Below are 22455 nucleotides of genomic sequence, written 5' to 3' on the forward strand. Positions count from 1 at the left end.
GCTTAATTTGAGAAAGAACATGGATAATTATGGTTTTATGATTGATATATTTATCGCAACACTCTTAAAACTCGAACGGCATCTAATATCTCTTTTAAAATTCTTTTTTCTCACACTTAATTCTCTAGAAGTATACTTCATCTCTCACTATTTCTCATTCCGTCAAAGGAACATTAGAATAGTTTGCGATGCTATATATGTCGTTTATATTATAGAAGATTAAAATTAATTAGTTAAGATAAATACTATCGTCACTCCAAAAATCTAATCATGCACTCTTTATAAGAGTATGTTTCTTTCTAAATAAAAAAAGTTTAGAGTGCACAATTAAATCTTTAGTCCTAGTGGTGGTGTGCTGAAATGGAGGGATGGAGGAAAGTGGTGGGTCTTTAATTAAGAAAGCCCCATCGACATTAATAATTTTTGGAAAACCAGTGGGAGGTTTTGGACTCCTGCCACCGGCTGATAGAGCGGGAAACAACCAAGTTAGGGCCTTCATACTTACCATTCCACAGAAGCTCATTCCTTGCCCTCCAAATAAACCATAGGAGCATAAGGAAGCACTCGAAATCACAATTGGACGAGCTACTTAAGGTGAAGGAGACCCAATCCATACGGACACGTCAATCTGGTGCCTATCCCGTATCCAATGCAGTATTGGTTACGCGTATCAAATTAACACAATAATTATTAGATTAAACAGAAAAAGATGTTTTAAAAAAAAATTATTTTGAAAAAAAACTCTCTATCCATACAAAAACTGGAGAGTTCAAGAGAGCAATATTTGTGATTCATATATTAGGCGTATTGTTGGTATATATTAACTGTTGTATATTTTAAAATCCAAAACGATATTATTGTGAAGATAAATACAAAACACATGAGTCGCCTAAAATTTATCAAACACAAGGTATATAATCCTACATAAATTATGTTTTTTTTTTTTTAACAAACGATATTATATACACTAAAAAAGAGGGATGAGCTTTGCCTCACAACAGACTAACAATACTGTGGTTCGGCGAGAATCGAACCTAAGATCTTTCACTTACAAGTAAAGAGGAAAATCACTAGACCATAGTATTAAGTAGCTTAAACTAGGTTTTATTAGAAGTCAATCAAAACTAGCTAGCCCAATGTCACATTGAAATCTTTCCAGGAACCCTGACAGTTCACATGGTTAGTCCATTTCAAACTCGATGTCTGGCTCGAATTCGATAAGATCTCGAACTTCTTCCAATCATGAATCACCGCCGTCAGATCAGCCACCTTGGCGCTTATAGTTCGGCAGCAATTGGCATGAATCGTCGTGACAGCTTTGAAGTCCTTGCTGACTTCACAGAAGCCACTGAAATAAAGTGTGTCTAAAAATTTCACACTGAGGCCTAATTCTCTGAAAACACCTTCATGCATCATGCTGTCTAAAACATCCTGCTCTTTCACTCCGGTGGAGTTATTCTTCCTGTCGTACCACTTTTCAAATAACGAAATTGTTCGGTTGTTGGATCTGACCATGTAAAAGCCTGTGTTGATGGGGTTGGATTCAGACCATTGATCCCCATTGAACTTATCAGCACTGATTTGAAGATCCATGCTCTCATTGAAGCTATTTAGCCTTGGAAATGGATTCCTTAGCCACATCACATCTATGTCCTGGAATTGGAAATTGGATATATATATTTAAGCTAATTATAAGTCCAATTTAGAACTATAAACACAAAAATAAGGTATCATTTAAATTAAAACATAATACTAATTGAATTTTTACAAGGATATGACATGTTATGATGTCAGACAATTCTCAATATGATGATGATCAAATTAATTATGTTGAGAAAGCTTACCGTGAATACGAAACTGTAGCCGCGCTTGAGCAAATCTTTGAGGAAGAGAGTTCTCCTCCACATCATCTTAATAAATTCCTGTGACATGTAGAGTTTCTCAGCCTCAAAATTGGCGTGATCATCTGCTTCGAGTTTGTAGCAGTGAAGGTGGAGAAACCTACAACGTTCGAAAGATGTTTGGTCGACCGCAACAAGAAGTAGGTGAGAAATCAAGCCTCTTGTGTCTTCTCCAAGCCAGAAACCATCTAAAAACAAATCAAGCATTGGCTTATCTCCTTCTACATAGGCCTTATTTACAATTGCAATTATCACAGTCTTGTTTGCCATGGAAACCTCGGATAAAGCTGATTCAAGCGCATCTGTATAATTTCTTGTGTTGCTCTTCAAATTTAATATGAACAGATTAATCACCACAAAATTATAGATTAAGCAAAATAAAAACAACAAAACAAAAGTAGGAAAAGATGGTTGATATTACCTGGGTAGAGGGATTACAGTATTGGCTAGACTGGAAGACAAACAGTGGTATCGATCCATATGAGGTCTGGTTGAATATAAAAACCAGTACCAAACCAGCAAAGAGAAGGCATAATATTGTAGCATGTCTACTTTCCATGTCTCAGAACCTTTGACTAGCTAATTAAGGTGTGATTAGGGGCTTCTTGTATTATATGATGGCTTAATTTCTAAACAGTATCACGGAATATTGTAGTCTTTCATCCTTAAAACTGAAGAATTTCACGAAACCACCGAGTCACGCATTTTGCGACTCACAGTAATTAGGAATGATATTAGGGGGATGCACTGTTTGTTTTAAATTCTGAATACGATAACCTCTAAATTTGAAAACGGTTTAGCTATTACATGAATATATATATCAACACAAAAAAGATAAAAAGAAGGGCATTACCTATCATTTTTGTATTTCTTTTCTCTCTTCTTGTGTGCAATTGGAATGTGCTCGATGAAGTACCTTATTTGACAAGCTTAACAGTATTCTACATTACTCCACAATATCCTACATCCACATTCGAAAAGCCTCTACAAATAATACTAAGGGGTTTTTGAACTTTAATCCTTCAAGAAGATTAAAATTTAATAAAAATCTGGTGTTAGATTGGATATTCATTTTAGTCCCTTAATGTGTACTTAATTCAAATTTATATTATAATTTTGTTTTGATATTTAATAGATATCCTATTTAATGTCATTACATTAAATTTTAACTTTATTATTATACACATTTTAATTCATTAATTTTGTTTAACTTCCTCTAATTAGTGTTTCTAAACGTCCGTATCATATTATATTTTAGTAATTTAGTGTACCGAAATATCCGTACCTAAATATATTGTAGTAAATTAGTGGCACATAAGAAAATATGCAAAAATATAAGTGTACAAAAAATTCCGTACCTAACTGTATGATATAAAACTAGTTACCTAAATGTCCCAACTTAAACATATTATACTAACCCAGTATACTGAAATGGTCGTACCTAAATATTTTGTAATGAATTAGTAGTACATAAGAAAATATGCAAAAACATAAGTATACCGAAAAATCTCTACGAAAATATTTTCTTTTATAAGATACTCAGCATAATGAGAATTAAAATTTATAATATTTTCATAAAATTTAATTTATGAACACCATAAAATTATAAATAAAAAAGAGAGACATTGAATACATATGCAAGCATTTAATAGAGTCTAAGGACTAAAATCAATTTTTAATCTTGTATAAGACATTTTTCTAAATTTCATCTTATTTAGGGATTAAAATCTAGTTTTCTATAATACGAATAGTTGTCGACATATGTTGGCATAAGCTTTCAGCTTATGTTGACAGGAATTGGCAGGAGCTTACTAGGTGTTCGACGAAATGGTCCGATAAAGTTTTTTGGGTTGATATTATGACACCGTAATGATCATTTTTAAATCTCAAATGTTGAAATTAATTGTTATATTGTTGATATTTGAATATTTAATCACTGTATCAGCAATATTTTATATTTAATCAAAACTTAATTTCTAATCATTTTAACTAACCAATATTCCATAAATCTTTCCGCCGGCAATTAATGTACGCAAGACTATGATCTGTTCAATTGCTGTATCCATGTGGAAGAGAAAATGTGCGAGATGACTACTTGTTCCTCTCTTAGTCGAGAAGTCAGCAACGTGGAAAAAGGAATTTATTAGTCGCGCATTCAGCAATGTGGAAAAAGGAAATTAGTAATGTCACATGCTGTGGAAAAAAATTGACGGGTAATAGGCTCCAAATTAAAATTGACGCGTCGCATACTGCTTCACATGGGCATGATGTGGATTGGACCTCTTGATGCTCAATTAATTAAAAGTCTGGTGCTATTTACAGAACTCTTTTTACCTTTCATATATTTTTTTTATTTAGAGCATAGGATCAAATGAATTAAAAAAAAAAAAAAAAGATGATAGAAATTACATGGAATGAAAAAGGGTGTATGGATGACGTCACTCATTTAAAATTGAGTATATAAAGTTAAAGGCCATTACAAAGTTTTAAAATCCAATTCATAAATAGCTAGTAGAGAAAAAATATTTATCAAACATAGGTAAAATAATAAACTAACCAAATTAAAATAGAAACAAAAAAAATCTATGTTTCTAACTCCTAGAGTCCTAAACTATTACCACACTGGGAAGAAATATAAAGAATAGAAAAGTAAAAACAAAATTATATAACTAGGAACATAGCATAACCAACCATAAAATGAGATAGTTCATATATATCAATATTCATCTCCACGTTTATATATAAAATCATTACTTGATAAATCTGGTATGATCTAATGACATTGAGTCTATACTTTATTGGAGGAGCTAATGAGTTCAAGGGAATACAAAACAAAAATTGTTACTTAAAAATACAACAATCATTTATTTATAATTAACTGGCTTAGTGACAAACAATATTATCCTTAGTGGGTTTTGTTGGAAATTCAACTCAAAACAAGTTGGTGCTAGCTATTGTTGAAAATCAATGTCAAAGTTAGGCATGGAAAGTTAGGCAATGTTAGGTATGGTTGAATAAAAATTATTAGGTGCAATTAATGTGTTTTGTGTGGTAATAAATAATCTTAGTTTAATCATTTGGTTTGCTATAAATACCCAAGTTCTCAAGCATTGTAAATCATCCCATCCAAATCCCACTTCCAATTGTGAAGAAGCTTGTAAGCTTTCTTATTCCAATAGTTTGTAAACCTTTTTCATATATCAAAGTCCAAGTGTTTTGCCAAAGCTTGTTGCTTCCCTCCTTTCTCTATTTCTTTCTTTGTCCAATTTTATTTGAGAGTGCAAAGTGAAAGAGGTGTGATAGAGTTTGTAAACTTATCACCCACATATTTTGGTATTGAGTTAGTAAACTGTCTAATAACAACAATTGGTATCAGAGCCAGAATACCATTCTGGCAGGTGCAGCAGTTATGGCGTCCAACTTAGTGCAACTCCAAGTTCCCACATTGAAGAAAGAAAATTATGAAAGATGGTGCATCCAATTCAAAGCATTGTTTGGATCACAGGAGCTATGGGAAGTTGTCAGTAGTGGGTATGTTGTACCCACTGCCGAGCAAGAAGCCGTATATACTGCGGATCAAAGGAACACTCTCAGGGACTTACGAAAGAAGGACCAAAAGGCGCTGTATCTTCTATACCAGGGTTTGGAAGATTCAACGTTCGAGAAGGTTGCAGAAGCAACAACGAGCAAGCAAGTATGGGATACACTCAGTACAATCTACAAAGGAGTAGATCGAGTCAAGAAAGTGAGGTTACAATCACTTCGAGCAGATTTTGAAACTGCTCATATGAATGAAGGGGAGAGCATCTCCGACTATCACTCAAGGCTCATTGTGATAGTAAATCAGATGAGGAGAAATGGCGAGAGACTCGATGAAGTACGAGTTGTGGAGAAGATACTCCGGTCACTCACATCTAAGTTTGAGCATGTGGTGACTGCCATTGAGGAATCCAAGGATTTGGAGGTGATGAGCGCAGAAGAGCTACTAGGATCCCTCCTAGTTCACGAGCAACGCATTCAGAAGAATGCAAGCCCCACAACGCTAGAGCAAGCTTTGGAGTCAAAGTTGAATATTGACAAACCAAATAAAGGTCGTGGGCAGTGGAACTCACGTCGTGGGAGCTCATCCAACCGTAGCCGAGGACGAGCCCGAGGAAGAGGTCGAGGCTATGCACAAAATCAAGGTCAGTCTCAGGAGTGGAGATCTACTCGAGGAAAGGCGCATATCCAGTGTCACAACTGTAAGCAATATGGACATTATGCCAATGAATGTTCACATAAAAATGGTGAACATGTCAACATGGCAGAATCAAGTGGAAATACTGATGAAGAACTTACAGTCTTACTAGCACACCATGATTCCAGTAGCCAACAAGATGTTTGGTATTTGGACTCTGGTGCAAGCAATCACATGTGTGGAAAGAAGGAGTTTTTTGCCGAACTCAAAGAAGGGGCCTATGGATCTGTAAGTCTTGGTGACTCCTCAAAGTTGCCAGTTGAAGGCAAAGGGAAGATCAAGATCATCCAGAAGGATGGAAGAGAAGAATACATCTCCGATACCTACTACATACCAGATATGAAGAGCAACATTCTGAGCATTGGTCAACTGCTCCAGAAAGGGTACATTATACATATGGAGAACATGCTTCTCACTCTCAGGAATGCAAGGAGAAAGCTTATTGCACGTGTTCGAATGTCAAAGAACCGGATGTTTCCGTTGAATTTGAACACAAAGATTGGAAGCTGCAACATCGGTGTAATGGAAGATGAGTCATGGAAATGGCATCTTCGATTTGGCCATCTTAATTTCAATGGCCTAAAGTTGCTGTCAAGTGGAGGAATGGTTCGTGGTCTACCCCAGATTGAAGCCACACGCCAAGTATGTGAAGGTTGTGTGCTTGGCAAGCAAGCACGACTATCGTTCCCTGTTGGTGATACATGGAGAGCAAAGGCACCACTGCAGTTGGTGCACACAGATATATGTGGTCCATTGGATCCCATGTCTTATGGAGGTAATAGGTATTTTATTACCTTCATTGATGATTTCAGTAGAAAGACTTGGGTCTATTTTCTCAAGGAGAAGTCAGCTGCCCTAAAAATTTTCAAGGAGTTCAAGGCACTCACAGAGGCAGAAAGTAACCACAAGCTTGTGGCTGTGAGATCAGATAGAGGTGGAGAGTACACCTCCAATGCTTTCCAAGCATACTGCAAGGAGCAAGGAATTAGGCATCAACTTACTGCTGCCTATACCCCACAGCAAAATGGGATAGCCGAAAGAAAGAATCGAACCATCCTTGACATGACAAGGTCCATGCTTAAGGAGAAGAATTTGCCAAAAGAGTTATGGGCAGAAGCTGTAGCTTGTTCGATTTATTTGTTGAATCGATGTCCAACAAAGAGTGTCAAGAGGATGACACCACAAGAGGCTTGGAGTGGATACAAGCCGAATGTTACACACCTAAGAATTTTTGGGTGTGTTGCATATGCTCAAGTTCCAGAAGCCAAGAGGAGGAAACTTGATGATAGAGGTGAGAAGTGTGTGTTTGTGGGCTATAGTGAAGAGTCCAAGGCATACAAGCTCTACAACCCACTAACTGGCAAACTAGTGGTTAGTAGAGATGTCATCTTCAGTGAGGAAGAGACATGGACGTGGAACAACAAAGAAGTCAGTAAAGAGAAGATCGTCTCCACTGATTTTGAAGAACCAGAAGTTGTACCACCGATTGAGCAACAGCCTGCTCAAACAATCACAACAACTCCAGTGCACAGAATTGCAAGGAGTGGTCCTACATCTAGTGAGGAAAGCAGCTCCTCAACTCCAGTGAGGTTAAGGAGTCTCACAGAGATTTATGGACAAGAAGAAGAAGAAGAAACCAACCTTTTCTGCTTGTATGCAGACCACGAGCCTTTCTCATTCAATGAAGCTGTGGAAGAAGATTGTTGGAAGAAAGCCATGGAAGAAGAGATCCATGCCATCGAGAAGAATGACACTTGGGAGCTGACAAAGCTCCCACCAAATCAGAAGGCTATTGGTGTCAAGTGGGTTTACAAGATCAAACGCACTGCAGATGGGAGTGTGGATCGATACAAATCAAGGCTTGTAGCAAAGGGCTACAAGCAGAAGTATGGAGTGGACTATGATGAAGTCTATGCTCCAGTTGCGAGACTTGACACGGTAAGATTGCTAATCTCTCTTGCCGCACATCATAAATGGAAAATTTATCAACTAGATGTCAAGTCAGCCTTCCTTAATGGAGTACTTGAGGAAGAAGTGTACGTGGAACAACCGGAAGGCTTCCAAGTACAAGGAGAAGAAGATAAGGTGTATCGTTTGAAGAAGGCTTTGTACGGCCTCAAGCAAGCACCACGAGCTTGGAACTCAAGGATCGACAACTACCTTCACCAAAATGGATTTCAGAAATGTCCATACGAGCATTCAGTTTACATGAAGAATGGTGAAAAAGGGGAGTTCTTAATTATTTGTCTCTATGTAGATGATTTATTGTTTACAGGAAACAATGAGGCAATGTTCCATGAGTTCAAGCAATCCATGTTCAGTGAATTCGAGATGACTGACAATGGATTAATGTCATACTTTCTTGGCATAGAAGTGAAGCAAGAAAGTGATGGTATCTACATCTCTCAACAAAGGTACATGAGAGACATATTGAAGAAGTTCAATATGGACAAGTGCAACACTGTCAATACCCCAGTCGCAACTGGATTGAAGCTGTCCAAAGGAGGAGAGGGTGAGTTTGTAAACTCAACAGTGTACAAAAGCCTCGTTGGAAGCCTAAGGTACCTTACAATCACAAGACCTGATATAGTTTATGGTGTTGGACTCGTGAGTCGATACATGGAAACACCAAGGGAGTCTCATTGGCTGGCCGCCAAGAGAATTTTGAGGTACATAAGAGGTACTCTAAACTATGGTCTATTTTATAATTTTGGTGAAGATGCAAAATTATTTGGTTATTCAGATAGTGATTGGGGAGGTGACCAAGATGAAAGGAAAAGCACAACTGGCTATGTGTTTTTTCTAGGATCAACAGCTTTCTCATGGACTTCAAAGAAGCAATCAATTGTTGCTTTGTCATCATGTGAAGCCGAGTATGTTGCTGTAGCCTCAACCGTGTGTGAGGCAATTTGGTTAAGAAATCTGTTGAAGTCAGTGTGTCATCCACAAGTGGAATCGACTGTGATTCACGTAGATAACGTGTCTGCAATCAAACTTGCAAAGAATCCTGTTCAACATGGAAGGAGCAAGCACATTGATACCAAGTTCCATTTTCTAAGGGACCATGTGAAGCAAAAGACAATTGAACTTGTCTACTGTCACACCAAGGAACAAGTGGCAGACATCTTCACAAAGCCATTGCCAATTGAAACATTCCGGCTACTGCGTGAAATGCTAGGAATGAAGGCGTTTTGATTTGAGGAGGTGTGTTGGAAATTCAACTCAAAACAAGTTGGTGCTAGCTATTGTTGAAAATCAATGTCAAAGTTAGGCATGGAAAGTTAGGCAATGTTAGGTATGGTTGAATAAAAATTATTAGGTGCAATTAATGTGTTTTGTGTGGTAATAAATAATCTTAGTTTAATCATTTGGTTTGCTATAAATACCCAAGTTCTCAAGCATTGTAAATCATCCCATCCAAATCCCACTTCCAATTGTGAAGAAGCTTGTAAGCTTTCTTATTCCAATAGTTTGTAAACCTTTTTCATATATCAAAGTCCAAGTGTTTTGCCAAAGCTTGTTGCTTCCCTCCTTTCTCTATTTCTTTCTTTGTCCAATTTTATTTGAGAGTGCAAAGTGAAAGAGGTGTGATAGAGTTTGTAAACTTATCACCCACATATTTTGGTATTGAGTTAGTAAACTGTCTAATAACAACAGGTTTATCAGTATTACATAAATAATTTTAAAACAAAGTTATTTAGAAATTAAAATAGTTTTATTATTATTATTATTATTATTCTAAACGTTTTCATTTTCCCCAAAACCGAAAAAAGAGATCGAGTATTTCATCAAACAAAAAATAAAAATAAAAATTATTTTCCCCCTTGATTGCCACTTCCAGATCCAAATGTACGTTGAAATCGCCGTCGATACAGAAACCGGAACTGCACATTACTTCCAGGTCCAGACAGATCAAGGGAGAGACTGAGTAATTACTATGCCTAAAGATCAGAGAGGTGTAATTAGATCACGTTCTGAACCGGCTTTGAACCCTAATGGACTCAGAGACAAATCTTTGGCTCCTTCTACGTCACTTGCTGCCAATCCCCATGATACTGATACATTCTATGATCAGGGTAAGTTTCAGTTCCACAAACATTATTCAACGTTCATGCATGCATGCATAATCCCACATTAAACGTTCATCGTCGAATGGTTAACGAAAGTTTACATGTCATGGCATTTTTGTTTTCGATCATGGGAAGGGAAATTTGGACTCAGAGAACTTCCAACATTAATTGTGGAAGAGAAATACAACCATATCAACATGTCGCGGCATTTGCTTTCATGAATTTGCGTTAGTATCATTTGAATGGATCGAGTAGTTCATGTTAGAGAGTTTCTAAATTTGGTTTAAGCTATATATGTTTGGCGTTAGTATCATTTGTCTTTTTCCATCCATGTTTGAAATCCATGTACAATAATAACAAAGCCTTATCCCACTAAGTCTTAGAACGCCACTACCTATGTGTTTGGCGATACTTTTTATTGAGTGAATCGGAATGAACAATTAGGAACAAACTTCTTCCAAACACCACGATAGCTAGCCATGGCTACTGAGTGAAAAAAGCCATGGTTTGGTGACCCATGCCATGAAACCGTGGCTGCTGCCGCTTTATGTAGTAGTATCTCTAGCTCATTTTTGTTCAACAATTTTGGTTCTAATTTAATTCCATAACTCCAGGTTGCATTCTTTCTGATGTGTTTACAATTAATCTTTCGAATGTATGTTTTCCCCACAACAATTGTGCAGCGGAATCAGCTGATACAAGTTGCAAAGATTCAGATGTTAGATGCTATATGGTGATGAAGATGCATCTTGGATATCATGGTTCTGCAATCAGAAAGGGAATGAATTCTTCTGTGAAGTCGACGATGATTACATCCTCGATGATTTCAACCGTTCAGGTTTAAGAAACCACGTACCATTCTATGATTATGCACTGGATTTAATGTTGGACATTGAGTCTTCCAACGGTAAGAATCAGATAAGTCCATCAGCCAAAATTGCTTTGATGAAGATTTCAGCTTTCATTGCAATACGAAGTTATTAAATTCTTATGTAAATTCCAATGGGATCAACAGATGGCTTAACTGATCAGGAACAGAACAATCTGATCGAATCCGCGACGGAGATGCTGACACGCCCCGACCCCGATATTCCCCGAATACCAGGATAGGCACGTGCTGGCTGACACCCGAGGGTGACGAAAGCCATTTATTGAGTGCAAATGCTAAAAACAAGGGATAAATAAGGTTTATAAATATAAAAGAATAATTAATATGCAAATAAGGACCGTGTTCAAAGCACACCTCTAATCTAGAACACTAAAAGAAAATAATATAAAATTGAATGAAACAAAGGACTGGGTCCTACACCGAGAGGACTCGAAAATGACGATGCGGAAGTGCCTGGACGTCGGGATTGTATGCCTCGATTCTAAGTCCTGAAGGGGGCGCAAAACAAACATGAGTGGACCAAGTTGATATATATATATATATATAAATAAACAGTTATCAACATACTAACCCCCAGGTTTTATGAAAACACATATATAATGATAAACATAGGTTTTCCGAACCTAGCATGTCGTGCAATGTCTCAAATCATAATTTGCATAAATAATAAACACTAGTGGATGTCCGATACAACTCTCCAGGCCCCATGCCGGCTCCCCATCTCTGAGCAGACAGTCAGAGGAAAACACACTCCAGGCCCTATGCCAACACCAAACCGTCGCCCGGGACGGACCAGATCTATCCCTACGTCCCGTAGCGGAAAGGACCACTAGGTAAGTACACAACCAGTGAACATACATATATTGAAAATCAACTTCATAGTATAAAATCATGCATCATCTATACTATAAAGAGGTGTTCTAAACATGTTCTATATATCATATCGTCATTCATCAGATATTCTATAAGAACATGGGTTATAGGAAAAATAGTAGTAATTCAAACTAGCCTCAATAAGCATGTTATCTCGTAAAACGTTTCATAAAACATAATCATCAAATCATGCTTTTCATGTATGCATTTATACTATCAAAACATGCATTTTTAGAAGGGGTCCACTCACAGTACTTCGCCGTCGAAAAGCCACGCCATCTAGCGAAGAAGGAAACGCCATAGATAATCGCCCCTAAGCACATAAATGGTACATTTAGTCAAACTCTACTCAAACGATTGAATTCGGGAAAACGGACATCGGAAACGGGTTCAGGACGTCGAAATTAGCCTAGGAGGGGTCCCGCACGAAAATCCAAAAAGTCAACGGTCAAAGTAAACGTTGACCGTTAACGGTCATAGTCAACGCTGACCGTTGACCGGGTCAACGGTCAGACCGGGTCCGGGTCAACAGGTCACACGGGTCTGGGCTTGGATCCGAATTGGGTTAAAGGGTTTGGACTTAGGTTGGATCCGGATTTGGGCCTAAGGGTTTTGGTCTAATGGGTTTAGGGTTAACGGGCCGAAGGCCCTAAAGGAAATGGCCCAAAGGCCATTAAATTAACAAAACAAAATAAAATAAATAAAAAGGTTGGGTTGGGCTGCCCAGGGTTTTGGGCTTGGCAGGAAAGGCCCAAAGGCCTTGGGTTTTGGTGGTTCGCCGGATTCCAAGGAAGGAGAAGGCCGGTTTTCGGCCGGAGAATTCCCAAGCTCCAATGGAGCTCAAAACTCAACCAAAACATGTCATTCAATATACCAAATTGAAGCCCTGAAGGTAAGGAATCGAAATATACCCTTGGTTCCCATCATCGTGGCCGGTGTTGGCCGGAAAACAGCCTGGAAGCCACGGGTGTCCGCTGGAAACTGGGTAAGATTCAAATGAGCATAACTTCTTCAATACTCAATGAAATTGAGTGAAACAAAAAATAAAGTTGTAGTACTCAGCGAGACGAAGAGATTGATACCTTGTACGCCGGCCAACTCGCAATGGTTTGGCCGGAAATTGCCTCGAAAGGGGCGGTGCTCGCCGGAAAACTGGGAAATGTCTCCGAGGTGGTTTCTTCGTGGTTTGACGTCCAAAACACAACCACAGGGTTAGAAAAGAGCTATAGGTGTGGGCATGGGTGTGTGTGTGTGTGTTCTTGTCGGAGGAAAGAGCACCGAGAGGGGGGATGGAGAAATCAGAGGAAGAAAGAGTGAAGAGAGAAGAGACTTTTTAGAAAAAAAAATAAAAGAAAGGGAAAGGGAAAGGGAACCGGGAACAAGACAGGGGGTGGGCCCCTTGGGCTCACCAATTAAGGTTCAAAAATAATTTTAAAAAAGAAAGTATACCCCAAATTTAGTGAAAATACAAAAATACCCATTTTCTTCCGTAAATCTCGGGACGGGTTGTTACAGATGCTCTACGGTTTAATTCATGCCAGATATATAGCAACTAACAAGGGATTGTCTGCAATGGTAAGGTGTTTACAATGTACATATTAATATTGCTTTATTTTCTTTCAAAATATTAGATGTCACACCCCGAAACTCCGGTCGCGTTTCGAACTGTGGCATTATATTTGAGGCTTCCTAATTTAACAGTGTGCAATTCAGTTGGAGAAGTACAGGAACTATGATTTTGGCAGATGTCCAAGAGTGAACTGCAATAAACAACGTTGTCTGCCTGTTGATGAGTCAGACATCCCAAGATTAAGCACTGTAAAAATCTATTGTCCCATGTGTGAAGACATTTATTCCCCACAATCCAGACACCCACACACGTACGCATCCTTCTTCTCTCCCTCACCTTCTCGACCTTTCCTCGTCCGTACACCATAGCACCCATACACCCAACCATCATTAACTCGCATGGATCGAGCTTTTGAAGACCACCTTCGTGTTCCTTGCAAGCAAGCTTAGGAACCTAACCGTACCCTTAGTTCGAAGAACGGATTAACAGAACTCGAGAAACCATAACCTCCGACGAGGTGAAGTTTGCTCCGTCACGATCCTGACGTGATTTCAAGGTTTTAAGGCTTAGTAAGGAACCCACTCAACTTCTCTAACATCTTGGAACAATTTTGGAGTGGTTTAGACGTCGGAATTGTCGAGTTCTTGAAGTTCCAGTTTTGGTCGGTTTTTTCAAGGATAATTCTGACTGTTTTCCGTTAGATTTTGGACCTCTAATAGGTATGGTTGTGTTCTACTCTTCAAGACCTTCAAATCCATGTAAGTTTCATGGATTTGGTTGAGAATTGAAGAGGATATTAAACTTTGAAATTTTTCCAGAAACTGGCGAGTACATATAGTGGTCGGCAGCGGATTTCGGTGAGTCACCGGAGAAGAAGAGGAATATTCCGTCAACTTTGACGGAATATACTGACGGTGTCAGGTAACTCTGTTAGGATTTAACAGAATATTCTACTATTTTAACGGAATATTCCCTAACGCCGTTAAGGATTCCATCAATGTGCCAGGCACGTGCCTGCGCGTGGCTGGCACATGTGACGTCCAAAAATTATTCTAAAAATATAGGGGTGTTCATGTTGTCGAGCAGATCATTTTGGTATATTCAAACACCCCATTTGAGCAACGGATGAGAAGTTATTCCCCGAGTTTATGTATGTGCTTTAAAATTAACGAAAAATTAGTTATTTCGTATATAGGTGAAACGTACCCCGAGGATGAGCATGGGCAAGCGAGGTTAGGGGGGCCACGATCCTGCTACTTATTAGTGAGTGGCCATTTTCTTTCTATATATATATATATATATATATACACACACATCGTGGTTTCCAGAACATTTTTAAAATGATTTATGCTTTAAGTGCCATGTCGAAAATGAGTTACATTTTAAGTATTGCATTATTATAAATCGTGAATTATATTGTTTGATGATGTAGAGGCTTAGTTAAGTTTCATGTGAGTATATTGTGATGGTATTGGTTGCATTACACATTGTTATGCATGGATGCATTTAGAGCTCATCATTGCTGCACCTCGATGTTAGTGTTCCCGCCCGAGGTTGAGGCACAGTCCTTCACGTGATGTTCACCTCCCGCACTACACGCTCACCTTAGATCTAAGTTTGGTGCTAGCCCTGTCGTACAGACCACAATAGGTGGTTCCAACTCGTAGGTGACTCGCGATTATTCACACAGCCTTCATGTGATCGTAGCACTTGAACATACATATTTACACCCAGCCTTGTCGTACATACCACAATAGGTGGTTCCAACTCGTGTGCTAGCATATACTGATGAGCTATGGGTCCAGTCGTACGGGTCACATTAGGTTACTCCGACTGGCATACTACTTTATATTGATTTCACCTAGCTTACATCTTTTAGTGCGAAAATGTTATGACATGGCATACTTCGTTTTTTTTTTCGGGCCCTATGCATTGGTATTCATATGTATATACGTAGTATTATTTTCTGGAAACTATACGAGTTTTACAGTGAGGGGTTATTATGTTCAGAAAAGATAAATGTGTTTTCAAACGTTTTGTTTTTGCCCACTCACCCTTCTGTATTGCGCCCCTCTAGGTCCTAGGTAGCTATACATCTTGGTGGCTCACGAGGACTTCTCGGCGGTTCTGACAATCTACTAAATAAGCGTAGGAATCTTCTCCTTGTTTTGTATAATTAGCACTTAGTTGGTTTCATTGCACTGTGGATTGCCTCTCTAAATACTTGTATTTGGTATTTGATCACTTTCACGGACTTATTTATTATCACTAGTTAAATTAGCTTAGGTTGGTTTTTATTTATTCACATTTACCTATTACCATCATCACTTCTGTTGCGCGCTTGGCTACGTCACCCTCACATGACGACCAGCACGTCTGGACTTCGGTCGGGGTGTATCATTTATGATCATAACCGTTCATGTTATAAATTACTCTATAACAATCACCTCCGCAAAAAATAATTAAAACTAAGATCGTTTAGTAATCTAATTGTATAAAAACAAAAGAATGAAATTGGTAAAAACATTACGAATTGTTTATATATTTGCTACAATAGATCGACTAAAAGATCTTACTATTATTTTATTTTTTGTAGAGATGATCTTTACAACGTGATTGATAATATGAAGGGTTCTGATCAGAAGCACAAATCTCTATGATTCGAACTAGAAGAGTTTTGAGTAAGAGTTCCTACTTATTCTTAAGTAGCCAAGCATTGTACTTAATAAAATAGAAAATTTCGAACCCTAATAAAATGGAAAATTCCACGGCAATCACTAAATACATATCCACATTGTCTTTTGTCTTAACACATCAATTTTACGTGCAATATATATTAAGGCTCTAAAATGCGCTAAGTGCTAGCTGGACAGGAGTAGGAGCTTAGCGCTTAGGGAGACCAGCGAGGGCCTAGGATATTTTTTTTCAATTTTTACTAAATTTAATATATAACATATAAATAAATGACTTATACTTAAAAAATATACATAATTGTATTCTAATATATTAAATTGCAAAATAAATTGATATATAAATTATAAAGTACTAGAGCATATTGAAAACATTGGGAACAAACATATAATGAGTGTTCATTCAAGTATCCAACAAGTTTCTTAAAACTTAAAGTAAAATTCAAAATGAAAGTTATCTATTTTTTTTTATGTGAGAGTCGCGATCTAGGCTGGTACCTAAGTAAGTCTAGACATCCTTTATTACTTTTTAAATGTCTGAGAATTAATCGTGGCACCTAACGCCTAAGCAGCCCTAAGCAAGCCCTTAAGAACAATAGAATTTGATAATTTCACGGCGTTTGATAATTTCGTTTTTTAGTTTTTTGAAAACTAAAATCTTGTATGGTAACTTTCTTCAATTTTCAAAAAAAAAAAAAAAAAAAAAAATGAAAACTAAAAACCACTTCCTTGAGTTTTTACTTTTGGTTTTCAATTTTCATTTTTCTAGAAAACTGAAAGTAGTTACTAAATAAGAATTCAGTTTTTTTTTTAAAAAAAAAATTGAAACCTAAAACAAAATAATTATCAAACGACTTTTATAAGTAATACATTCCGTCCCACTCTCTATTACATAAACATGGGTACGTTACATCCCTTCATAATTTAAATTGCATGTAAATTAATTCATCATTTAGCTAGCAAGAAAGCTAGCTAATAAAAAGGGACGTTTTATTCTTTAAGATTACTTGTTCTTGTGGGATTGACGCTCATGGCGGGGTGGTGATGCCTGCAAATGAAAACAAAGGAGAAAGATTTATTAAGCACATAAAATAATTAATGTAGTTTAAATTAATTATCTAATATGGATCAGATAGAGATTAGATGTGGAGAGAACTCACTCCCACACTTGAAGTTGCGAGGGACACTTCTTCCACAACCTTCAATCTGCTTAATTGTACGTCCGACGGGGATCAAATTGGCCACCTTGGGGGTGACATAAGGGCAGACACACTCAACATGAGCAGCCCTAACAATTTGGCAGCAGAGCGCAGAAGGTTTGCGTCCTGGAAGTATAGCGCTCCTGCATTCATCACGGAGACGGCCCACCTCCTGCTTACACTGGCTCGGCGACGTGTCCGCCTTTGCCATCGGAACCACCTCCCAAACACCACACCATAACAAGCATATGATCACGGCCAATGAGCCTGCTGCCCTCATGATTTTCCCTGATATTTTTCCTTTGTTGTTTGAGTTCCTTCTTTGTTGCTCTTGTGCATTTTAGCAGTGGAGACTACCCCTTTTTATAGATGGGGTCATAAAGAGTTCATTCAATTATCCAATAAGTTTCTTACAACTTATTGAAAAAATAAAATGTAAAATGGAAGTTATCTATTTCCTGCCTATGTAAAAGTTGCGATCTAGACGGGCTAAGTAGGTGCCTAGGTAAGTCTAGGCACCCTTTATTATTTTTTAAACGTCTAAGAATTAATCGTGGCAGTGACCATTCACCTCTCACCTAGGCTGTCCTTGGCAAGAATTGACAAGTGCCTACTAGGTGTTCGACGAAATTGCCCAATAAAACTTTTTGGGTTGATATTATGACACCGTAATGATCGTTTTTAAATCTCAAATGTTAAAATTAATTGTTATATTGTCGATATTTGAATATTTAATCATTGTATCGGCGATATTTTATATTAATCAAAACTTAATTTCGAATCATTTTAGCTAACCAGTATTCCATAAATCTTTTGGCCGGCAATGAGTGTACCGTGTACGCAAGACTATGATCTGTTCAATTGTTGTATTCATGTGGAAGAGAAAATGTGCGAGATGACTTCTTGTTCCTCTCTTAGTCGCACATTCAGCAATGTGGAAAAAGGAAATTATTAACGTCACATGCTGTAGAAAAAAATGACGGGTAATAGGCTCCAAATTAAAATTGACGCGTCGTACACAAAATTGACGTGCAATGCGCTAAAGCATTGAAGGCTTTGAACACTATATATGTTTGTCAATATTTAATCACTGTAAGTCGATATTTTAGCTAGCTAGTTTTCCAAAAATCTTTCGGCCGGCTGCTAGTAATGGCACAAGTCAATGAGAACTTAATGGAGTGTATTGAATTGTTGTATTAGATGACTTGATGTTCCTCTTTTAGTGGTGGAGAAATTCTTCAGTGGTTTAGAACATGGTCTAGTATACTAAATGGTGTCATTGACGCACTGAAAAATCTTTTTCAATCGGACATCATTACTTAGGTAAATCAGAAAATATAGGAGAAAAAACAAGCAATGTGGAAAAACAGAATTAGTAATGTGACGTGTTGTAGACAAAATTAATGGGTCATAGACTCCAAATTAAAATTGACTCGTTGTAGACACAATTGACGTTTAATGGGCTAAAAATTTGAAGGCTTTTTAATATTCACATGGGTTCTTCCAGAGAGTCAAACTGGTGAGACTTGACTTGCCATTGACTTCGGATGGCCGCCCTAAAGAAATTATTTATTAAAAAATGGCTTAAATGTCAATTTAGTTTTTATATTTTCAATTTGATCAAATTGATCATTGGGTTTATATTCATTAATCAATTCAAGACAATTCGTTAAAATTGACATGTGGCAAGTATGTGAGAAGACAAAAACATGATTTCACGTACATCTACTAAACATATACGATGTTTATCTTTAGAAATTGACGCTTTGATCAATTCACTTATATACTATGCGATTTAGGTCATGTCAATTTTAAGTATGTTGTAACGGATTGTCTTAAATTGGTTAACTGATTTAAACACAGAGACCAATTTGAACATATTGAAAACACAATGACTAAATTGATCATTAGACTAAAACACAAGGACCAATTTGACATTGAAGCCTTAAAAAATAATCAAACTATGAATACACTTATTTTGTAGCTCTACAATTTTTTAGGAGAAATCACGAGGGTATAAGGGTTACAAGCGTAAATTTCAAGGAACAACAATTTTTGGAATTCACTAGAGATAGGGACACAATCGAAAATGTTATTTGATTAATGATTGCAAGATGATTAAGAGCTAGCCAATAGCTTAAATAACATGATCACAACACCCTAAGATAACTCAAAGGTCGTAAGAAATTAATTAACAATTACCCAATTAAATAGGGATAAAATAGTAATATGGAACAATTAGAAATACAAACGTGGAAGAGAAAAATCCCACCACATTTGATGCAAATCAGTTTTTCTCAATGATAATGTTAGGGAGACAAAATTTGCGTACTAAATGATGTGTTACCAATACGAATAAGCACGTTTATTAACGCCTAAGTAATGAATCAATCATCATCTTCCATATTCTTTAGTTTTCAAAATTTTGTCTACAAATTTAGTCTGCGCATTAGCCTTTTCTCAAACTGCAAACTCAGATATCCCGCGGATGAGGAATAGGTGGAGGCCATTCCGTCTGACCATTGGGTCTCCGCCATTCGGTTAGGGGCTGATAGGGATTGGGTAGGAATTCAAGGGACGTCTAATTTTGGCATTTAGGGTTTTGGTGGTTGCTAGATCGCGAAAGGGAGCATGGACGGAGGGAGGTAAGGCCCAGTGGGGGCACATGCCCCCTCTCATCCTATTTTGTTTGCATTACAAATTATTCAATTAATCATATTAAAATAATGAAAATCTCCTTTTAGTTTTTAAATGCCCCTCCTTCCTTCTTGTATATTTTGCTCATGCACTAATGTCTAAACCTTATTGAGTTGCATGCATTTGGTTAGTTAGTACAAATGAGTATTGGATTGTCAATACATCAATTAAAGACAAAACTAAACAATAGAGTAATAAAATTAGGTATTTTGTAACTAATTTTTTCAGCAATTGTAAAAGAACTAGCTTTATTTGTCTGAAAAATGAGCTCAAGTTTTTTAAGGTGCCCCTCTTAGTTAAAATTCTGGCTTCGTCTCTGAAAGGAGGTGCATCGGAGAGATGTTTCTGATTTATTAGCTGCGTCGTCATCGCTGTCGAACGACAACGATGCTGTGGTAGCCATTGTTCAGGTGAGGAAGATAGAGATAGAGTTGGCGATGAGAAGTTCAGACTGAGGGTGTGATTTTGGTCTTTCGATTACTCAGGGCAAGGGTTGTCTTTTAATCATAGCCATCTGACCCGATTCTCATCGAAGGGCTGCAAAAAAAAAAAAAAAAAAAAAAAACTGATTTATCATGAAACCACAAGGTATTTTTGTAAACAAATCAGGAAAAAAAGAAAAACCGAAAAAAAAACTGATTCGTCATCCTTTTTCTCCGTCAACCGCAGCCCTCGCACACGCTAGTTTCCCACGCAGTCATTAACTGCACACCGGCAGTTTGTTTGTAGTTGTGCAGAAATCAAGGAGAAGAGAACCAGGGCGAGGCCGAGGGAGAAACGGAGAGACAGATCAACAAAGAGTCTTCCTTGGTACAACTTCTTAATTTTCAATCTTAATCTTTTATTCTCAATTCTCAATCTCAAAAGTACGGCTGTGTGAAAAATGGAGGGGAAAAAATGGCACCGCTTATAATATAAATGTGAACGTGTTCACCTCGTTTTAGAATTTTGCAATGTTATTCAAACCCTAATAAGATGGAAAATTTCAAACCCCAATAAAATGGAAAATTTCACGGTAATCACTAATTACAAATCCACAATATCTTTTGTATTAAGACATTAATTTTACGTGAAATATATATTAAGCCTCTAAAATGCGTTAGGCGTTAATCGGACGGTGAGTAAGAGCTCTTTAAGTATACTTATTCTTGTGGGATTGATGCTCATGGCAGGGCTGTGATGCCTGCAAAAGAAAAAATGGAAAAATATTTATTAAGCGCATAAAATAATTAATGTGATTTATAAATTAATTAGCTAATATGGATCAGATAGAGATTAGATGTGGAGAACTCGCTCCCACACTTAAAAGTTACGAGGGACACTTCTTCCACAACCTTCAATCTGCCTAATTGTACGTCGGACAGGGATAAAATTGGCCACCTTGGGGGTGACATAAGGGCACACACACTCAACATGAGCAGCCCCAACAATTTGGCAGCAGAGTGCAGAAGGATTACGTCCTGGAAGTATCGCGCTCCTGCATTCATCACGAACGTGGCCCACCTCCTGCTTACACTGGCTCGGCGACGTGTCCGCCTTCGCCATCGGAACCACCTCCCAGACACCACACCATAACAAGCATATGATCACGGCCAGTGAGCCTGTTGCCCTCATGATTTTCCCTGATATTTTTCCTTTTTTGTTTGAGTTCCTTCTTTGTTGCTCTTGTTGCATTTTAGCAGTAGAGACTACCTTAACACAACTCTTTTATTTTATTATTGAGAAGTTTAGAAAATGTAGTATATTATCCATGGATAATGCTAGGAAAACCAAATTCTTTAAATAGAAACCTAGATTTTAATCCTTAAATAAAATGAAGTTTAGAAAAATGTACGTATACCATGAGCTAGCACAATGTATAGAACAAATATAGTCTTACTTTTCAAATAATCTTCCACCTATGTTCCACTTTGTAAAGAGGATAATGCTCATCACCTGACATGGAAAACTTATTTGCCTCCTACTTACGATTAACGTATCTTTATTGTATGAACATCATAATCAAGACCATTCATTCTATTTATAATCAAGTAAAGATCATACATGTACAAAATGTTCAATTTAAAGATCTTTTAGTTATTCATATGATAAAGAAAATGAACTTTCTTCCATGAGGGGAACAAAAACAATATCCTTTCAAAGAATCCGCTAATTAGCATTCTTAACTGCCATTTTAATTTGCAGAAAAATAAACTTTTCTTGCATTTTCAAAGAGATGGTATACTTACGTCCCCTCGTAGAAGAATGAACTCATTCCCTTACTTGCAAATAACATATCTTCACCACTGAAATTTTATAATTAAAATTATTCAATTTTTTAGTTAAATTA

The 22455-nt window shown here is 37.3% G+C and overlaps 3 protein-coding genes, 1 long non-coding RNA gene and 1 pseudogene across 4 annotated transcripts; 1 reads left to right on the plus strand and 4 right to left on the minus strand.

The window, feature by feature from the left end:
* Positions 1-913: 913 nt before the first annotated feature.
* LOC148695982 (uncharacterized protein At1g28695-like) lies at positions 914-2596 on the minus strand. Its single transcript, XM_088696820.1, has 3 exons — positions 2323-2596; positions 1845-2225; positions 914-1653 (listed from the first exon to the last, which is right to left on the minus strand). Exons 1-3 carry the CDS (start codon positions 2458-2460, stop codon positions 1129-1131), a joined length of 1044 nt encoding a protein of 347 aa, XP_088552946.1. The 5' UTR covers positions 2461-2596; the 3' UTR covers positions 914-1128.
* Positions 2597-10075: 7479 nt separating this feature from the next.
* On the plus strand, positions 10076-13908 carry LOC137734483 (casein kinase II subunit beta-2-like; annotated as a pseudogene).
* On the minus strand, positions 11387-12415 carry LOC148695983 (uncharacterized). Its single transcript, XR_015964420.1, has 2 exons — positions 12221-12415; positions 11387-11585 (listed from the first exon to the last, which is right to left on the minus strand). It is a non-coding gene; the product is annotated as an uncharacterized LOC148695983 (long non-coding RNA).
* Positions 13909-17073: 3165 nt separating the features above from the next.
* Positions 17074-17759, minus strand: LOC137735767 (uncharacterized). Its single transcript, XM_088697100.1, has 2 exons — positions 17391-17759; positions 17074-17278 (listed from the first exon to the last, which is right to left on the minus strand). Exons 1-2 carry the CDS (start codon positions 17707-17709, stop codon positions 17259-17261), a joined length of 339 nt encoding a protein of 112 aa, XP_088553226.1. The 5' UTR covers positions 17710-17759; the 3' UTR covers positions 17074-17258.
* A 3669-nt stretch (positions 17760-21428) lies between these two features.
* On the minus strand, positions 21429-21779 carry LOC148695984 (uncharacterized). Its single transcript, XM_088696593.1, has one exon. The coding sequence runs from the start codon at positions 21738-21740 to the stop codon at positions 21429-21431; it is 312 nt and encodes a 103-aa protein (XP_088552719.1). The 5' UTR covers positions 21741-21779.
* Between the last annotated feature and the right edge of the window lie 676 nt (positions 21780-22455).

The sequence above is a fragment of the Pyrus communis genome, chromosome 7 (genome assembly GCF_041283825.1).
Source record: "Pyrus communis isolate YQ-2024b chromosome 7, ASM4128382v1, whole genome shotgun sequence".
Lineage (NCBI taxonomy): Eukaryota > Viridiplantae > Streptophyta > Magnoliopsida > Rosales > Rosaceae > Pyrus > Pyrus communis.